Genomic DNA, 15,291 nt, shown 5'->3' with positions numbered 1-15,291 from the left:
TGCCGTTATTTGGGCCAGGGTAATTGACCCCAATCGGGGCATTCAGTTTGTGTTGGAAATGTATATGCAACAAGGCAAGAAAATGGAAGTAGTTCGAACAGCATATTAACAGCCTCATCTGACTCAGTCCTTCCACACTGTTGAGGTCAACAATGGCATGAATACACAGTACATGCTTGAGACTCATTGTTCAGATCTTTCGTCCCTATAGTTGTCAAGACAACGTTCGTGTCACCAAACGCTGCATCATACTATGCAAGACGAGGATCGAACAAACGCAGACACTGCAAGCCCTTTCCCACAGTCTATGTTGGTTTGAGATATGGAAGCTCACAAATACTAAGGGCGTTGTAGATTTCTAAGATACATGTCAAAAAAGAAGACATGACTTTCGATGAGCTTTGGTATAGCAGGCAGAATAAACAACAGGATGGCAAAGCAGAATGTTGAAGAATTTCGGTTTGTTCCGTGAATAAGATGTATGATTTCTTGTGACAGTGCCAACGACCCGTCTTGACGAAACCCTGTTCTTCATGATTGACTAGCCAAATTACTAACGTCAGCACTGCGTATCCTCTCATGAGACACTATTAATTCTTTTGGAAACCACTCCGCCAATTTCCCACCTGGCCTTCCTGGAACCTTTGATAATTCATGGTCTTCACTTCCGGCAATCATGATACCAAGAGCTGCTCCTGAGAGCCAGGCCCACACCATACCCTCTCCAGAGAAACCTGCTGTAATCCACTCTCCACACTGGTCCTTATCACTAGACGTCCGCTTTCGTTGTCTCGTATCTCGCCCTGTTAATTTTGTATCCAAGCGGCCGACTAGTGGAAGAGAATCTCCTGTCAGGCCGATGATCCCAGACCAGGTTTGCTTCAACTCGGCACCAACACCCCAATTTGGATGGAATATCGCTGGAAAAATGCCTGCGATGTGTGTAGTGGTCAAAGGATCGAGCGGAGGGCCATCGTCATATCGACCGACTTGATCGATACCTTGCTTTAGCGATCGCAGGAAACCGCCTCCGACCATCAGATCTCCTTTGGAATCACCTGCGGCTGATGGCCTTTGTGTGACGTAGTCAAACCCCTCACCGTAAACAACACCCCAGGAGTGCACACCATCAGCATATGCGAAGCTTTGCCCTGGTTGTTGAGCAGACATATGGGCTCGTGCGCCCACGATCTTGCTGCGTAGTCCTGGGACGAGCTGACTAGCGAAGGCATTGGTAGCGTGTACTACATGTCGGACAAATACATTCCCTCGAGTAGTCTGCAAAGCGTATGGGAAGCCTTCTGGGGCATCTTTTGGAACACTTATCGACTCTACAGGGGTGTTCGTCTCAACAGAGAGACTATGTGAGAATTCGTCCAGAATGCCACGCCAAATAGATGCAACAAACCGGTACGCCCAAATGGCCCCTGCTTGGTAAGACAAAGCACCGACGACGCTATTGTTGACGCCGAATTTCTGTTTTTATTAGCTCGTGGATCGTCTTGGTTAGTTGAGGGGTGTCTCAAACCTCATGTGCTTGATTCCTGTTCCATACCGCGATCTCAATCTCGGGCAACCACCTTTTCAATTCGTCAACATCGGCGACGGCTTTGGAGAAACTTTGCTCATCAAGGAAAAGGTCGACAGTCTCAACCCTCCGAGCTTCGGCAGCATTGATGCCTTCGCTTTGACATAATTCGATCAAACAATCGATATGTAGAGATTGGAAACGCGCCAATGCAGCAGCACGATCCTTTGGGAAGAGCTTGCTGAGTCGAGAGAAGGACTCATATATCGAAGGTTTGATGTGGCCGCCGTTTCGGGCGGTGGCACCGCTGCATAGCTGTCGTGCGTCGAAAACGATCACCTTTTCATTCGTACAAATGTTGCGACGGCGTCTCTCGTGTAACAATGACCGCGCGACAGCAGCGCCGGCGATTCCCGAACCAATGATGGCCACATCCGCGGTCTGCGGTAATTCAGGCGAACTCACATTGACAAGTTCAGGATATGGAGGATCGTTGAGCCAGTACGGCTGGGATGATTTGGGTCTCGGGAGTCCTGGAGGCTGCGATGCACGCTTCAGAGCCTGATTGAACTCGGTAGACAAAGCTTTCAGAACTGAAATTGTTGAAATTAAGACTCTCCATGTGTTCTGCAAAACCGAAAGCACTGCCCCCATTTTGATGTAGATGATTTGTGAAGGTCCGAAAATGATTGGAAAACCTGCTTGTCTTAGAGAACTGGAGAAGGGTCCTAGAGCAACACATAACGCTATACGATGTGCTTATCGTGATTAGGCTTACAGTGACCGTGCGCCAGATGAACATGGTCGCTAGTTAAACACCTTTTACTAGTAAAATTAGAAACTTTAATAAGCTATAACTTCTTTAATTCTTAATATTTTTAAAAGATTTTTTAATATTTATAATCTAGAAAGTTAGCTCTATAAATCTAGAATATTATTTTATTTTTATATAGCTTAGTTATAGAGATAGAAGCTCTCTATATAAAAGCTAACTTTTTAAATAAGCTATAATAAAAAATAGTATTAATATAAAATTACAAAGCTAACTTTCTATATTATAAATATTAAAAAATCTTTTAAAAAATATTAAGTATTAAAGAAGTTATTAGCTATAATAATATTTTCTTAGTATAAAAAATAGATTATATAGTATATCTCTATAAGTACTTTATATATTTTATATATAGCTATATATAAATCTTTTTACTTATTTAGATTTTTAAATTAGCTATTATATAAAAAGTTATAAAAAGCTTAAATTTATATAGTAATTTTATAGCTCTTAATAGCTTTATAACTAAGCTATAATATAATAAATTTCTACTTTAGACTTATAAACTTACTTATTTAGATTATAAATATTAAAAAATTCTTTAAAAATATTATATATTAAAAAAGTTATAGCTTAAAAAGCTTATATTTTTAAAGATTTTAAAAGTTAAATATTATAATCTACACCTAAAAAGAGATAGAGGTAAGCGTAATAACTTTAGAGAATTAAGTAGTACAGTTAAAAGATTATAGTATAGTAACTACGCTGTAGTTATATAACTACTTAGTAATAAGTATTACGCGCTAGTCTAAAAAAGAATACTTAGTAGTAAGTAAGACTAGTTAGCTAATAACTAAACTAGTACTATATTACTTAGTAATAAGCACTTATATACTTAGTACTAAGCGTAATACTTATTAGTATATAGCTTAGATACTAAACTCTTATAGCTTAGTATATTTAACTTTATATAAGACTCTAGTATTTAATCTAAGAATTATACTTTATTTTTATATAACTTCTTATAATATTATATTAATCTACTAATTATACTATTATACTAACTTATCTATTACAGCCTACTTTATCTCTAAGAACTAACTTTTAGATTATTTAAGAATAACCTTTATACTTTAAATACTCTTAAAATAAGTAATATTATAATAAATACTCTTACTAATTTCTAGACCTCTAAAAGAGCTAATATTTATGCTAATAAGCTTAATACTTTTTATAATAATTATAATAAGCTTAAAGTATAGCTACTCTAAGTTAACTAATACTTCTACTTTAAAAGAAATAAAATTAAAGAGAAGAATAAGACTATTTAAGCCTCTACCTTCTTCTAAAAAAATATAGAGAAATAGACTAATTTATTTATCTAATAATATATAGATACTACTATTATTAATAGAGGTAATACTAACTTTATTAAAGATTAGGCTACTTTTAAGACTAAAATATAAGAAGTATTCTTACTTTTTAAAGAATTTATAATTACTAAGTAGAAAATTTAGAAATTATAACAAACTAAATCTACTACTAACTATATAACTAAATTCTAGCAGTACTAGACGCTAATTAATTAAGATAATACTGCTTTAATATAAATATATAAATAAAGTTTTAAACTAGTAGTATATATAAAATTTATAAGAAGTAGATCTAGCCTTAAAACACTTAATAAACTTATAAATAAAGCTATCTAAGTAGATAATAAACTTTATAAGCTAAAGCTAGAAAAACGCTTATATACTAAGAATTACGTACTCTAAGATATAAGTAATTAAGTACGTTAAAACTTTTAATACTTATACCTTAACTAAAGACGTTAGTAAAGCTACGTACTCTAAATCTTAAGCTAATATAGAACTTATAGACCTAAACTAATATACTTTAATAATTTTAATAAAGAACTTAAAAAGCTAAAGTTTTAGTATAATAAAAAAAGTAAGAAGAATTTCTCTTACTACGCCTATAGTAAAGAAGGCTATATAGTATAGAACTGCTAAAGCTAAAGTAAAGTAACTAGATAATTAAATATTATTCGCTAAGCAGTACCTAATAATAATACTAAGGAATAGAATATTATTACTTGACTATATATTAAGTTAAAAGTAAAAAATAATAAAATAGTTAATAGTTTTAAGAACCTTACTATTACTAAAGTAAAAGAACTATCTTTAGATAAAAATATTTCTAACCTAGAGTCCTTTAAGAACCTAGAGGCTATAGAAATTAACTAAATTAAGTTTAGTAAAATAGCTATATTTAAAGAAGAAAACTAACTTTCTATACTATATATTCTAGAAGAATAAATAGAAATACTTTTATCTTAGATTAACTAACTACTTTAATACTTTAATAAGCTACCTATTAAGTATACTTATAAAATACTAGATATTATAGTAGTAATACGCTAGGACTTCTATAATCTATTATACTAAGTAGAATATAAAAAAGAAAACCTCTTTATAGATATTATAAAATTCCTACTAATACTAAATAAACTTAACTAGATTAACTGCGCTATTAGAGTATAGAATAAACCTACTACTAGTAATAAAATAGAAGTTATTTAGTATTTAGAAGACTTAGACTTTAAGCTAAGTATACTATATTAGTAACTTAGTAAACTAAAATATAAATACCTTAATACTAAGAATTAATTCTATAATAAATTTAAGAAGTTTATAGAGTACTAAGGACTTCTTAAAGAACTTAAGATATAGGGTATTTATAATACTAAAGAACTATTTAGATAGGTATATAAAGCTAAGGCCTTATAGAATAAATCTATATACTATTTATCTAATAGTAAGAAATAAGAAATTTATAAAGAAATTAAAAGATAGACTAATCTTTATATAAGTAAACTAATAGAAAAAAAATATAAAACTTACTATTATTTTAAGAATAAAGATTTTAATATTAAAATAGCCTATTTAACTATATAAATATAAAGATAAGCTAAAAGGTAAGAACGCGCTATAGTAAAGTAGTAACGTAATAACGTATAATAAAAGTAAGAAGAAGAAACCTACTACTAGCTTAACTCTAGAAACCTACTATATAGTAATATAAGTTAGATAGTATATACGCACAACTACTATACTATCTACTACTTAAATAAAGATAGTTTAGGATACTTCCTATGTAAGTATACTAGAATACTAATATATAAGTTTTAATAGTTTAACTACTCTAAAGACTAATACGCTATATACTTATAAAATAAAAGATACTATCTATACTTTTATAGTTATAAAGACCTATAAAAAACCTTATAAATATATATTATATAGTAAAAGACTTTAAAAGATAGAACTAGTATATAAGAGTATAACTAGCCCTTATAGTATATATACTTTAATATTAAATATAAACTATATATAGTTATAAAGAAGTTTTATAGTTATAGTATATAGTCTTTTTTAAATAAACGCTTAATATACTTAACTTTAGAAAGAAGATTAATAGTATAAACTTCTTAATACTCTTTACGCTTTTAGTAAAGCTTAATAGAATATAGATATAAGTACTAGTAGATTTAGAATTATAAGTAAATTACTTTTCTACTTAAGTAGTATTCTTAGCTAAACTAAGACTACTAAAGAAAGAAGAAAGCTACTTACTATATATTACTAATAGTTAGCTTATACTAAGTAAAAACTAAATTATATATAAAGTTACTAGAGTAATACTTAGTATCTAAGACTACTATAAAAAGATAGACCTAAATGTCTTTAGACTAGCTACCTATAATATTATATTAAGACTTTTTTAGTTATAAGAATATAATTTATAGATTAACTAGACGTTAAAAGAGTTTTTATTTAAGTACTATAGACTAGACGTACTTATAAGCTAGCCTACGTATTTAATAACTATAATAGTAGATAAAAAGAAGATTAATAATATTACTAAAAGAAAGTAACTCTTAAATAAGAATAGCTTTAAAAAATAAAAGTTTAACTTAATAGATACTAGTAAAGTACCTCTAAATTATAAAGTTAGAGTACTAAAAAAACGCGTAACTCTTAATATTCTAAAAGAGTATAAAGATTTTAAGTACCTCTTTATAAAAGTAGTAAATAACTAAAATTTACTAAAGTATTAACTTTAGAACTATAAGATAGTCTTAGAAGAAGAGAAGACTCTACTTTTTAAGCTAATATATTAATTATTAGAAGTAGAACTTAAGATTTTAAAAGAGAAACTAAAAAAAGATTTAAAGAAAAGATATATTAGACTTTTAAGCTTGCTAGTAAGATTTCCTATTCTCTTTATACTAAAGAAGAGTAGACTACTATAAATATATATTAACTACTAAAAACTTAATAATATTATAATTAAGAACTAATACTTACTACTAAATATTATAGAACTTAAAAATTAATTATTTTAAGTAAAGATCTTTATAGTAATAAATCTTTAAGATAGATACTACTTTATTAGAATTAAAGAAAGTAAAGAATAGAAAATAGCGTTTTATATAAGATATAGATATTTTAAATATACTATTATACTATTTAGGCTTATAAACGCCCTAGTAATATTTTAAAAACTTATTAATAATATATTAAGAGCACACCTAAATATTTTTATTATTATATATTTAGATAATATTCTTATTTACTCTAAAAATAAAAAAAACTATATTAAATATATCTATATAGTATTAAGGTGCCTAGACTAGTATAATTTATATATAAAACTAGAGAAGTATAAATTCTATAAAAAAAAAGTTAACTTCTTAAGCTATATTATAGAGGTTAATAGAGTATATATAAGTAAAGAAAAAATTAAAGTAGTTAAGGAGTAGCTAATACCTAAGATAGTTAAAGATATATAATTCTTCTTAGAATTCTTAAACTTTAACTAATAGTTTATTAAGAATTTCTCTAAGATTACTATTCTACTAACTAAACTTATAAGAAAAAATACTCTATTTAAGTAAAATAAAGAAGCTAAAGATACTTTTTAAAAGCTTAAGAATATAAATATAAAACTACTATACTTCTATATATTTTAAGTAAAATAACTATTATACTTTAAGACTAACGCTTTAAATCTTATACTAAGTAGATACGCTAGTTAAATATATAAAAGTAAATAGTATCTTATTACTTACTACTTTTATAAATTTTTAGAACTAGAAGAAAATTATAATATCTATAATAAGAAGCTACTAGCTATTATTACCTATTTAAAGTATTAGAGAGTATACGCTAAAAGTTATTTAGAACTTATAATATTTATAAATTATAAGAATTTAGTTAACTTTATAACTACTAAAGTACTTAATTAACACTAAGTTTAATAGTTAGAAGAACTTAGATAATATAAGTTTAAGATTATATATATACTAAAAAAAAAGAATAGCAAAGCAGATACTCTTAGCTAATAATATAATATTACTAAAACTAAGTTAATTACTAATTCTATATTACTTAAGTTTAATAAAAACAGATTACTAGAACTAGTAAAAATATTAAACTAAATTATAAAGATTGTAAGCGAAGTACTAAAAGAGTTATAAAAAGTAATTATCTAATAATACTATAATAACTCTATATATAGTTACCTTAGTATTATAAGAACTATAAAACTTATTAAGTAAAACTATAAGTTTCCTAATATAAAGGATAAAGTTACCTCTTTTATTACTAAGTACGCAGACTATTAAAAGAATAAATATAGCACTTACGCACCTTATAGAGAAATATAAGTAATAAAGCTACTTAACGTACTATAGTTAGATATCTCTATAAACTTTATTATAGAATTACTAGTCTTAAAAGACTCTATTATATAAGTATTTTATAATATAATTTTTATAGTAGTTAATTAATTTATAAAGTAAGCTAAGTATATTACTTTTAGAAAAGACTTTACAGCAGTATAGCTAGTATATATTATTAATAATAAGATTATTAGATATTATAGTATCCTAAAGTTAATTATTAGTAATAGAGATAAGCTCTTTACTTTAAACTTTTAGATAATATTACTAGCTATAATTAGAACTAAGAAGAAGCTATTAATAGCTTATTACCTATAAATAGATAGATAGACTAAATAAATAAATTAAATAATAAAAACCTACCTATAGATCTATACTAATTAATAATAGAATAACTAAGTATTACTACTACTTATAGTATAAATAGTATATAATAATAAGTTATTAGAATTTATAAAATAAATACTATTCTACGTAAACTATAGGAGACACTTAAATCTCTTTATATAGATATTTCCTAGTTAGAAGATAGAAGTAGCTATTACTATAGTTAATAAGCTAAAATTAGTATATAAGTTACTTAAGAAAGTGCTTAAGAAGGCTTAATACTAAAGTATTTTATATATTAATAAGAAATAAAAAATAGTACTTTAGCTAAAAAAAAAAGATAAAGTTTACTTACTTATAAAGAATCTTTAAACTAAATAACTAAATAAAGGTCTTAATAATATTAAAGTTAGACTATTTTTAATTCTTAACTAGAAGGGACTAGTTACTTATATACTTAACTTTCTAGCTAATATAAAGATCTACTTTAAATTCTATATAAATATATTAGAACTAGTAGACTTAGTAATACTACTCTAAAAAACTTTTTATTTTAAAATAGAAGAAGATAGTATCTTTAAAGTTAAAAGAATACTTATATATTAAAATAATAGTAATAAAACTAAATATCTAATTAAATAGTTAGGCTACCTAAATAGTAAAAATATATAGAAACTAAATATAAACTTTATAAACTACTAACTACACCTTTAGAAGTACTATAGCTAGTAATAAAAGTATTAATTAACTCTATTATAGCTTATATAGCTAGTAAAAACTCTATACTAATAAAAAACGTAAGATAATCTATCTTCTACGCTATCTCTATTTTACTAGCCGCCTCTATATCTATAGCTAAATATAGCGCCTTCTTTTGTGCCTACTCTTCTACCTATTTTAAAATCTTTTTATTCTGTAATAACTATAAAATTACTATTACTAGTAATTTCTTATTATTATCTACTTTCTTTTAATATTTATTATACGTATAATCTAAGGACTTCTAAGATATATTTATACACGTATACCCTAACTAAGTATACTTAATATATTTTAGATAAGAATTAAGTATAACGTAATAAATCTTACTTTTAAAGAAATAATAATTATAAAGTATCTTAGAAGAATAGTTAGCTTAAATAATCTTAGAGCTAAAGCGTAAGTAATATTAAGTAGAGAAAGATATAATAATTACTTTACTTATAACGCAAAGTAAGTTTTAGTTAATAATAGAAACTATAAATTAGTTATATAATTTAAAAATAAATCTTTATAAGAGAAGAATAGTATTATAATCTATATCTAAAAAAAAAATAGAGGTAAGCATAATTACTTTAGAGGATTAAGTAGCATAGTTAAAAGATTATAGTATAGTAACTACGCTGTAGTTATATAACTACTTAGTAATAAGTATTATATGCTAGTCTAGAAAAGAATACTTAGTAGTAAGTAAGACTAGTTAGCTAATAACTAAACTAGTACTATATTACTTAGTAATAAGTACTTATACGCTTAGTACTAAGCGTAATACTTATTAGTATATAGCTTAGATACTAAACTCTTATAGCTTAGTATATTTAACTTTATATAAGACTCTAGTATTTAATCTAAGAATTATACTTTATTTTTATATAACTTCTTATAATATTATATTAATCTACTAATTATACTATTATACTAACCTGTCTATTGCAGCCTACTCTATCTCTAAGAACTAACTCTTAGGTTATCTAAGGATAACCTTTACATTAGATAACTTTTTACTTAATTATTATTTTAATATAAAATTTTATTCTTAATAAGACTATAAGTTATAAAGATTCTAAATATTAAAAAATTTTCTAAAAATATTTAATATTAATAAAGTTATAGCTATATTAAGATTTTTCTAGGGTGTTTAACTAGCGACCGTGTTCATCTAGCGCACGGTTACTGTAGCGGCAATACCTACAGGAGCATTATTTTCACAACTACCTTAAGGTTCAATTCCACGACTTGAATTTCCAGAATAACAGAAGATGTTAGCCAATTGTTAAATGGTACACGGTAGGTCCGCCCGGTAGGCTACAGGGTGTGTGAACAGTAGCGCACACCGCCGTTGAAGCCTTTACTAATTGGCGGTCCTGCATAGCTTCAAGATGGGTATCTGACAACTGACCGTATTCAACTTCTAGGATGAAGACATCAGCCAGTTTTCGATAGGTATATGAAAAGCTTATCTAATCTTCCTATCACATACGACCATAGGACACTGAAAATTAGGCTTCCCGTCCGCTCAGCCATATACAAGCAGTGTACCGGCGGATTAGTAGTTAGGTGGGTGACCACTAGCGAATCCCCGCTGTTGTATGTTTTTTCGCATTTTTGTTACTCGCCAGGAAAGGACGGAGAGAGTGTGCTGGATCGTGGCGGTTTGCTACACAAGGCGAGCACTGCCGTAATAGAAGATGAGGCGGAAATGGGCTTCACTTTTTGTAGATTGGTGGTCGTTTTGGGAACTGAGGATCTATCATTTTCGTGTATCGTGAAAACTGAAGGTGAATCCGCCTGTAACGCCAACTCCAATGCATATGAAATCCTATCTTTCATCGAGTATCCACTTTAACCGACCCATCGCCTGGCACTCTTGAACATGCGCGACCACGGGCCGAGCTCACCCCATCCTTCGGTATCCCGTGGGATGTAGCTACCCACCTCCTTCAAGATGGTTCGCTCGGGGTGCGGCATGAGCGCCAACACCCTTCCATCGGTACTCCTCACACCGGTGATACCCATTGGACTGCCGTTGGGGTTGTATGGGTATGTCTCGGTCTGCTTTCCGTAGTTGTCAACATAGCGGAGGGAGACGAGGTTCTCGTTGTACAGGGTTTGTGGGCTGGAGACAGAAGAAGCCGAGTTGGAGAAGTGAGCGCGTCCCTCGCCGTGTGCGGTGACAATGGGAAGTTTGGAACCGGCCATGCCGTGCAAGAAGACGGATGGTGGTGTGTTGGGTCCTTTGGGATCGAGAACTTCAACCATACAGACACGCGCCTCGTATTGCTCGGATGCGTTGCGCTCGAAGCTTGGCCATAACTCCGCACCAGGAATGAGTTCCTTGAGCTTGCTCATGAACTGGCAGCCGTTGCAGACACCAAGAGCAAAGGTGTCTGGGCGGTTGAAGAAGGTCTGGAACTCTTTGCGTGTGTTGGGATGCAAGAGGACAGACTTCGCCCAACCTTGACCTGCGCCGAGTACATCACCGTAGGAGAAACCACCGCAAGCTGCGAGACCCACGAATCCAGCGAGTGAGACTCGTGAAGAGATGATGTCAGTCATGTGTACGTCAATGGCAGTAAATCCAGCTTGATGGAAAGCGAACGCCATCTCTGCTTGACCGTTCACACCTTCCTCGCGAAGAATGGCCACGCGCGGCTTGGCAGTGAAGGGTGACTTGAGGTTAGACATGAAGGGTAGGATGTTCTCAGCGGGTTTGAAAGTGAGGTTGTAGGAGAGACCAGGGTCCTTGTCGTCGAGGATGTTCTTGAATTCGGTGTCAGCGCAAACAGGGTTGTCACGAAGCTTCTGCATCCGGTATGAGGTCTCTGCCCAGCGTTGCTGAAGCTTTTGGCGGCTGTTGCGGTAAACGCATTGAGTGCCGACGTAAAAGGAAACGTCTTGTTTTGGCGCTTCTGCGACGCGACCAATCTTCTTGATCATACCTGGAGGTGGTCCGCAAGTTGCAAAACAGCGGTTAAAGGCAACTTCGTCCTTCTTTCTGACCTGGAAGACAGCTCCGAGCTCTTCGTTGAACAGTGTTTCCAGGACGTCCTTGGGCTCGCTCGACGCAGCGACGCCATCGAGCATGATCTCAACACCGCATCGTCCGGCGAAGGCCATTTCAGTGAGGGTTGTGAAGAGACCACCGTCAGACCTGTCGTGGTAGGCGAGGACGATTCCAGAGTCATGGAGTTGTTCGATAGCGTCAAAGTAGTCTTTGATGATATCGGCGTCGTAGACGTCAGGCGCTTCATCGCCAACCTGTCCGAATGTCTGCGCCAAGGCAGAGCCGCCCATGTGCTTCTTGCCCGCTGCTAGGTCGACAAACATAAGAATCGTCTCACCAACGTCTTCGACTCTTTCCAGGGCGGGCGTCCAGGTTCGGTCAATGCGGTTGACAGGTGCAAACGCCGTAATGACGAGCGACATGGGTGCAGTAACTTCCTTGGCCTCCCCGTTGTCCGACCACTTCATCTTCATGCTCATTGAGTCCTTGCCGACGGGGATAGATATACCGAGTTTAGGGCAAAGATCCATGCCGATGGCCTCAACAGCCTCGTATAGAGCCGCACCCTCTCCGGGATGACTGCTTGCGGACATCCAATTGGCCGAGAGTCGGACTCTGGCAAGCCTATCGAAGAGACTCGCTGCAGCGATGTTCATCAGAGATTCCGCTACAGCCATCCTGGCGGATGCTGCTGGGGAGATGAGCGCCAGTGTAGGCTTCTCACCCATAGTCATAGCCTCACCAGTCTTGACACCGGCCAGCAGCGATGTAGCTGTTACCGATACATCAGCCACCGGGGTTTGCCACTTGCCAACCATCTGATCGCGAGCGGTCAGGCCGCCCACAGTTCGGTCTCCAATAGTGATCAGGAAAGACTTGGATCCTACAGCTGGGAGAGTGAGAACTCGGTCTACGGCCTCAGCGATCAAGCCATCCTTAGGCGTGTCAGGAATGTACATTGACAAGCTGCTGTCAAAAGCAGGAAGCCTCAGCTTGCGGCTCTCAACGATGCGCGACATCTTTGGTGGCTTTCCAAACAGTGTAGCCATTGGAAGGTCGATGGGTGTAGGGTTCTCCTTGGAGTCCCTGTCGTTCAACACCAGACGCTGCTCTTTGGTCGCTTTGCCAACGACAGAGTAACCGCATCGCTCTCGGTGGCAGATGCGCTTGAACAGGTCGAGCTGATCAGGACTGACTGCAAGTACATACCGCTCTTGAGCCTCACAGCACCAGATTTGCAGTGGGCTCATGCTCTTGTCAACGTTGTCAATCTCGCGTAGCTCAAAGATGGCACCGAGACCAGAGTCGTGGACGAGCTCGGGAAGTGCGTTTGACAGACCACCCGCTCCGACATCGTGAATGAAGAGGATGGGGTTCTTGTCGCCCATTGAGCGGCATGCGTCGATGACTTCTTGCGCACGTCTTTGCACCTCGGGGTTGCCTCGCTGCACACTGGCAAAGTCGAGGTCGACCTTGCCCTCGCCGGATTGGATACTGGATGCAGCACCGCCACCAAGACCGATAAGCATGGCGGGTCCACCGATGACGAGGAGATGCGAGCCGGCTGGTACAACGTCCGGGTCCTTGAGCGCGTGCTGCGGCCTGACCGTTCCGACGCCACCTGCCAGCATAATAGGCTTGTGGTATCCTCGTAGCTCCGACTCCTTCTCGTTTGTGAAGACGCGCATAAGCATGGTGCGGAAGTAGCCCGTGGTGCATGGGCGACCGAACTCGTTGTTGAACTGGGCGCTGCCGATGGGTGCCTCGAGCATGATGTCCTGGGCACTGGCGATGTGCGAAGGCTTTCCAACATCTTTCAGCTCCCATGGGCGCTCAAAGCCCTCGATGTTCAGGTCGGACACAGTGAAGCCTGCCAGTCCGGCCTTGGGCTTGGAACCTCTTCCGACAGCGCCCTCATCTCGAATCTCACCACCAGAGCCTGTAGCAGCTCCTGGGAATGGTGAAACAGCGGTTGGGTGGTTGTGTGTCTCGACCTTGCAGAGGATGTGTACCGTCTCTTTGGTGCCGTGCCACTCGCCCGTGAGATCGTTGGGCGCCCAGAAGCTGGCCTCCTCGCCGTTCAAGACGGCGGCGTTGTCGCTGTATGCACTTACGACGTGGTTGGGGTGCTTCTGGTGGGTGTTGCGGATCATGCCAAACAGCGACATGGACTTGCGCATGCCGTCGACGGTGAAGTCGGCATTGAACTGCTTGTGTCGGCAGTGCTCCGAGTTGACCTGGGCGAACATGAACAATTCGACGTCGACCGGGCCTCTCTTCAGCTCCTGTGTGTAGGCCTCGACGAGATAGTCAATCTCGGACTTGTCCATAGCCAGGCCCAGCTCCCTGTTGGCGTGGTCCAGGGCGGCGTGGGCGCTGTTGTACTCGTCGAACTTGATGGTCGTCGCCTGGGCCGGCTCGCTCTCGCCAAAGATGGCATCGAGGTTCGGGGCGGTGCGGCTTATCGTCTGCGTCATGCGGTCGTAGAGGTGGTCGCGGTTGGGGATCTCGTCGGCCTCGAGGGTGCGGTCGAAGGTGGCGGCGATGACCATGCCGCGCTCGACGCGCTTGACTGCATTCTCAAGGGTGCATGTGCGCGCAATCATGGAGGCGAGGGAGCTCCATGGCGATATGGTGCCAGCCCGTGGGCAGACGTAGAAGAGGACCGTGTTGGCGTCGCGAGCTTCGCCGCCGCGGTGGACGGCGTCGAGGAGGGCCTGGGAAAGGCGGTCGTCGCTGCTGGGGTACTCGCCATAGTGGAGAAGCTGCTGCAGCGTCTTCAACTCGTCGTCGCTCAGTTGCTTGAGGGGGTTGACAAAGTGCACCCAGAGCGAGCGCACTTCCTTTGCGCCAATGGCCTGGGCTAGGCGCTGGAGACGGAAGTCGGAGTAGGCCGACGAGCCCGGGAGGATGAGATATGGATCCTCGTTTGACGCCATCTTGTGTGACGCCTAATCGGTTTGTTCGAGTCGATATCGCGGGTGTCCGAAGACAAGACCGATCACGGCCGTCTTCACATGGATGGCGGGGGAGGGGAAACTTTCACAAAAAAAAATCGGCGCGCGTCACTGCCGCCGCATCCTTGTCCTCCTCCGACGTAGACTCCATACAGCACAACTGCTCGCTTTAGTGTCCATTAGACACAACGCGATTGC

At 36.1% G+C, this 15,291-nt stretch overlaps 1 protein-coding gene across 1 annotated transcript; it reads right to left on the bottom strand.

Annotated features, from left to right (window-relative positions):
* Positions 1-531: 531 nt before the first annotated feature.
* GT037_002233 (phosphoribosylformylglycinamidine synthase) lies at positions 532-15,075 on the bottom strand (the record flags this gene model as incomplete). The annotated part of the gene is made up of 3 exons (XM_038927280.1): positions 532-1,476; positions 1,529-2,121; positions 11,031-15,075. The coding sequence occupies 3 exons, from the start codon at positions 15,073-15,075 to the stop codon at positions 532-534; spliced, it is 5,583 nt and encodes a 1,860-aa protein (XP_038790572.1).
* Between the last annotated feature and the right edge of the window lie 216 nt (positions 15,076-15,291).

This window comes from Alternaria burnsii (assembly GCF_013036055.1).
Source record: "Alternaria burnsii strain CBS107.38 chromosome Unknown 750, whole genome shotgun sequence".
In the NCBI taxonomy this organism is placed as follows: Eukaryota; Fungi; Ascomycota; class Dothideomycetes; order Pleosporales; family Pleosporaceae; genus Alternaria; species Alternaria burnsii.
The sequence above is the reverse complement of the archived record's forward strand: the minus strand, read 5'-3'. Positions and strand labels throughout refer to the sequence as shown.